The following is a 6,282-nucleotide window of genomic DNA, read 5'->3' on the forward strand; positions in this document are numbered from 1 at the left end:
GAAGGTGTCTGGAGTCTTTAATGAGCCACCGCGGCTGCACGCAGGCTGCCAGATCTGCACGCAGGCTGCCAAGACGATCACATTAACACGCAGCGCCACATGGGATATCGAAGAATATCTGCGGTGAACATTTAAAGTGAGATATCAGCCGGCGTGTTAAAACTAAATGCTTTGTTTAACGGAAGTGGCCAGAAAAATAAAAACACCTGTATGATGTAATGCAATGCAACACAGTAGCCCTGAGATAAACACGACGAAAAAATGTCCTGTGGCTTCCTCTAGGCTCTACATTGATGCACTTCACCAGAGAGGCATACTGAAAATGTCCACCTCATTCAAATATATGGAAGAGAAAAACGTTTTTGTGTTAAGCGGTAAGTGCAAAAGGTGCACTCAACCTTTGTAGAAACAGGAGGTATACATTGTCAACAACTTCAAGTGCATTCTTTCCAAACATCCAGCTAAGAGTGGGTTCAGTGCAACAATACAAGTGTCTGGTCACAGAGCTGTGCGACAAACTCTTGCAATTCCTTCTTTTCCAATGCATGTTGGTATTCATTGCATGTACATACTTTAAATTATATGACTGAGTACTCTACATATATGGATGGGGGGAAAAATATATTCATCTGTTCATTTTAATTAACAATATGCTACGTTTTAAAAAGCAATCGCACGGTGCAAAATAATACATCCTGTGTAAAATTAAAAAGTTGCATTGCCAGACTTAGTATTTCTCCACAGTGCTGTGTTGGTGCCGGAGCCAAGTCTGGCTTTCTATCACTTTGGTATAGGCAGGAAAACACCTACGGTTTGTTTGTATTTCTTTAAACCATTCACAATCGTCTTGGGTGGTGCAAAGCCGATGTTGACATCGAGAGGTGAGCCCTGGCATTAAAATGGCTAAAGAGACAAGAGTGTGGCTGGGGCACCATCTCTCTGTCCCATCTCCACCAAGCCCAAGAGAGTGATAGCTAAACCCGATCCGATCTCGACAGGCGTTCTGTTTTTCTACATCCGAACTTGGCTGGAGCCCGAGCTGAGTTGGTTTTGGATTAAATTCTAAGCACTTACATTAATCTAAATTGATCTAAACCGAAGGGCTGAGTTTGTGTTACCCTGTCATGCAGTTGTTACAGTTTGCCTTGTAGCTGCCATGAGACTCAGCTATACTGTTTAAATTCTGTCACCAATTTTCAGTTAAAATGAGAATAATTTATGCTTTCAGTTAAAGATGTTTTTGTTGGCCGGCATTAATATAATCAAGAACGTAGAAATGGCCTAAGTCCTGTCTGATGTTCCAACTAATGTTACACTCTAAATGTGGAGAGCACCTGCTGGTTTAAACAGACGGAGGATGTTTAAGTTGAGTTGCTCATGAAGATTTAGATTGAGTGAAGACGTGCTTCTTACTCCCCTTAAGTTAACGAGGCCTGCATTATGTTATCTAATGTCAGTTTGGTTAATGGCTAATGTGCTAGCTGAGTTAACCGGATAACGGTGTGATAGCAGACTCGCTGTACGTTGCTGTGAATGTAATTGTAAGTTTAACAGCTTATAGCCTTTGAAGTTAACGCATTATGCGAGCCATATCATGTGTTTGTGAGATTTATTTCAATGATTGTTCGCTCTTTCTGTATGAGAGCTGTACCAGACTGCCTTTATGATCTTGTGTATTTTATGTGATCTATTTCTGCTGGCATCCTCGTTCATATAGATGTGCAAAGAAATGCTCCTAACCAAAAGAACGCCTTGTGTTGTATATGTATATTTTACATCTATGGTTACACAAGCGCTCACACAGAGCTTGTATATCATCAATTGACCTCCTCAACCCAAACCCAGACATCGTTTCTACATTTTTGTCCGAAAGGTATTTTTACTTTTTGTAGAGATGGAGACATTGAAAACTGTAACATGCAGACAGCAGAAGGAGGAGGAGAAGTCAAGGATAGAGACTAAAATAGTTGGCCAATGTTAGACTTAAACCCAACATCCACATTGATTGGTCAGACTAAATGCATCATAGCCTCTCAAAATGAATTTTGATTCATTTGAAAAACATTCCGTTCCATTCAAAAACATTTGATTGTCCAGGCAGCACTTATTTACAAAAATATAAAATCTAAAAATATATATCTCCACTGATTTCCACTTTACTCCCTGTTTGTTCAGTGAACACCACAAAAAAAAACAACAGGCACGACCTGGTGATGTTTTCAAGTTCATATGTCTTGTTTGGTGAGGTCTAGCATTTGAACGCGAGCTTCACAGTCGGCAGGAAAACACTGAAATGTCAGTCAGCGGAGTGCGACTTCAGATATTGCTCGCTGTCAGAAAACATACAGTATGCCAAGGCTACACTTTAAATCCTCTTTATGCCTCAGAAAAACATTGGCATACACCAGCTATTGAACAGTAAGAGAACTATAAACGTCTTATGCCCATAAAATGTGACTTCGACAGCATTTTCGCACTCATCCTCAACCCCTGTGAACCCAAATGTGGGTCTGACATTACAAAGCCAACATAACCTGGCACCAGTCCACGGCTTTGGATTATTACTGAGGAGGTCTGGTATGTGCTACTTGGCTGCATCGGACTTAACAATTTAGTGACATCACCAGGAAAGAATATCCTCCAGTCTCTGTATGTGTTGCCTTTTACTTCGCAAACATGTTTCAGTGCTGACGGTGACAGTCGTCCGTGAGTCCTTGGTCTGAATAAAGAGTGGTAACAACAGCAGAACAATGTTTTCAGCCACAGATTTGCAGGTAAGCATATTATGTGCAGCTATGGGAGAACAAAATGATCTTGCCAATGATGCCCGTGAAGGACCCTTCAGGACTAGATGGATAAGCCTGTTAGGAACGCTCTCTAAAAGGCAATAAGTGAGGGAGACTGGGTAATAAATGGCTTTTTTGCTTGTGCTCGGTCTCAGGGGATATTCTCTCAATGAATTAATATTGAAGCAGAGACTCGGGGCCCGGGCAAGTTTATACCCATAAAAATTGGCAAATTATGGCCACAGTGACAAGGCACTCAATCAGCGGGGATGTTAATAATGTACAATATGCTGCTGCTAGGTTCAAGCAAATGATCATTACACAAAGGCAATGCGTGAAATAAAAGTTGAAGCCCTACACATGGCCTGTCACACACACATTAGCCACGGTGATTAAGAAAAGGAATGCCCTAAATAACAATAATATGGCATGTGCTTACAGATGCTCTCCCCCTCTCTCTCCCTTGCACAGACACTTTTCACTCCCTGTTGAAACCTTTGATATCCAAATCTGCTCCCTTCGAAACACTTTTGAGCCGAATTGAAAGAGCCGGGGAGGTGAGAGAAAAAAGGGCCATATACCTCCAGATGTCAGAATCAACAAGCAGGTGGAACGGGGACTGCCAGTCAGTCTGAAAGGGGTTTTTTTGATATGCACACACACTATTTCAATAACAATTACCTCCAATAATCTTCAAAAGTTTCTTTTCACTCATTTGAAAAAGCGAAACATGAGAGAGAGCATCCAGCTTTTTTTGGGGGGGGGCTCTCTGGGGCCTGTCTGACAGAGATACAGCAGGAAAAGTAAAGTACAATACTTTGCTGCATGCTCTGTTGGAGATGTAGGAAATCTGGCAGTAGGAGTCTGTTTGTGTAACTCTCTCACTGTTTGGATGGACATGCATCCAAATTTTCTCTGAGCTCTAGAAATCCATCTCAATATGATACAAATAAGAAGCAGTGGCATTTTCACACACATCTTTTTTTAACTGTAACACGGAGAAAATGAGCATTTTGCCAAAACAAACAAACAAAAAACATGCAATCTGGAAACACGGTCTTTAAACACTTGTTACAAAGGGATGGGCCAGGCTTCCACCTTAATTACAGCCTGGTTTTATTACGCATGCAAGGCTGTAAAAAAAAAAAGAAAAAGAGCATCATCCATCATGCTCATCAACTCAAGATGCACCTATGGGGCAGATCGAAATCTCGGACACATGCATTCTTCGGGGATCTGGCGCGTCTCCACACCTCTTGTCTTCGCATACTTCATCAGATTCGTGTTGGAACATGAAGCACCGGGCGATGTGCTGTCACATCACTTTATAATCAGCCTGATATCTGCTGCACAAGACAAGAGCCGCCTGTGCTGACTCCTGCACGTGTAAACACCGCTTCTACTCACACAGACACCGTGCGTGCTCCGAGGCGCAGCGGTTATTAGTTTGTACCAGGAAAAAAAAAGTTCTCATAATAGAGAATAGGGATTTGAGCGCAGGAGCAACATGTTTCCAGGACAATGAACAATGTTTCAGTTTGCAGCCGCTCGAGCGAGCGCAGTTCTCTGCAGAGACACCTTGTAAATGTCTTCTTTCACACAAAAAAAAACAACCTTACCTGCCGTCAAAGTCCGCGCTCGCTCCAAAGCAGCAGCTGCACACCATCATCAACTTTATCCATAAATCCATGATTTTTCGGGAGTTACGCGCCCACGCTGCTCGTTATCCTCCGTAAATCCAACAGCAGCGCCGGGTGAGGAAACCGCGGAGGAAGCAATCAGAGTTTCTCCTTTGAGGGCGCACAGGTAGGACGGCTCTGCTGTGGTTCCTCCACACTGTTCATGTGCGATATTCAGTGAAACCAGCCGGAGTGACCCCGATCTGTGTGCGTGTGTGTGTGTGTGTGCGTCTGCGTGTGTGTGGAGCGGGACGCACTCTGCCGGGAAGAGAGCGCACACACAGCTCCCTCTCCTCACAAGTTCAGTCAGCTGGCTCTCCAACCAACAGCACCCACTGCAGTCCGACCTTTCCTCCCGTCTTCTTTTTCAATAACCACAGCCGCGGATACCCAAGCAGCCAGCCAGCCAGCCAGCCAGCCGCGCCTCTGCCGAGACTCTCAGTGTAACGTCATGACCCGCGCAGCCGAGAGGAAGAGGCTCCAGATGCAGCTCCGCGCCGCGCAGCGCATGCTTTTGCAAATGCCTTAATTAATTGCGGAGCCTGCTGAGGCACGCAGGTGCACCGGCCACCCAGGTAGATGTTGCAGTGGAAATGACTGGGGCTGAATTTACAATACAGAATGAGAAGTCTGAGGAGGGCTTGGATAAATACAAAATGCTTTTGTTGCGCCTCTAATCACTGTCAATAACAATACCAGGGATGCACGATATGGATTCTTTTCAGCCGATATCATAACCGATAATTACCTGACTCTCATGGCCGATACCGATAAAATAAGCGATAACAGAAACCAACACTTTTGTATTTGAAGAATAAATTGCTAACTTGTTTGCACACCTGAGTGTAAGAAAGACTAGGATGAGGCGAGCAAAGATAGTTTAATTGATATTCCATAAAATACTTTTCCCTTCGTGTTGTGTTCTTCTTGTAAATAAAAAAAAAACGTCCACACAGTTAGTGACACGTGTGGCTCATGTCTACATCGCGTGGTTCTGCACAGGTGCAGCAGTTTCGGCGTTACGAGCGCGACATCGTGTTTGTTGTTCTTCTTCTCTGTGTTTATTGGCTGCTCACAAAACACTGAGTAGATGCTGCACTATTATCGGCTATGATTTATTTATCTGCCGATAACCAATAATGTAAATTTTCCATTATCGGGCCGATATATATCGTGCATCCCTAAAAAAATACATTTACTTTTTTGGTTGAAATAAGTAACATCACGACTCCAGTGACAGATTTCCTAGCGCGATTTCCCATCATACTTTGCACAACATCTTGGAAAAAAATGAAATCTGAAACTCCCAAATCTTTATTGTTCTCACAAAACAAGTAATGTCTGACTCCATTAGTGTGATTATCTGCTGTCTGAGTCATAAGCAGCACTTCATATTCAAAAGTCTGTTGAATTGCACTTCCTGTCTGGAGGCACAAGTATAAAAACGTCTGTGACGAGACAGCCTGCTGCTGCCTCGAGAATTTAAGTCAGTCAATAAAAATATTCTCCATAAAGACTCAATGGGAAAACGCCATCATGTCCAGTAATGGAGCAGGAGACGAATGAGATGAGGGTGTGATATGATTACTGCTGGTTGTTCACTGCGCGCCTTGTTACGCCCTGTCAACAACTTGATAATAAATCCACGCGCTGGTACATAGAGGGTTGACAATGCCTGTCGGTTGTAATGACACCAGTAATCACATTATTCTCATGACTGGACTGTACGGATGTGATTCCATGATGATTCATCACATTTGAATATAAGTTATGGGTTAGGCAGATCTCCCGTCAACAACAATATTACTGATCAGATG

At 43.2% G+C, this 6,282-nt stretch overlaps 1 protein-coding gene across 1 annotated transcript in view; it reads right to left on the reverse strand.

Moving 5' to 3' along the window:
* Nucleotides 1–4,476, reverse strand: part of npnta (nephronectin a) — a 56,371-nt gene extending 51,895 nt beyond the window's left edge. Inside the window, exon 1 of the mRNA XM_073470992.1 lies at nt 4,406–4,476. Coding sequence (XP_073327093.1) covers nt 4,406–4,476 — 71 coding nt within the window. The remainder of the gene's footprint in view (nt 1–4,405) is intronic.
* Nucleotides 4,477–6,282: the final 1,806 nt, after the last annotated feature.

Source organism: Pagrus major, chromosome 1, assembly GCF_040436345.1.
Source record: "Pagrus major chromosome 1, Pma_NU_1.0".
In the NCBI taxonomy this organism is placed as follows: Eukaryota; Metazoa; Chordata; class Actinopteri; order Spariformes; family Sparidae; genus Pagrus; species Pagrus major.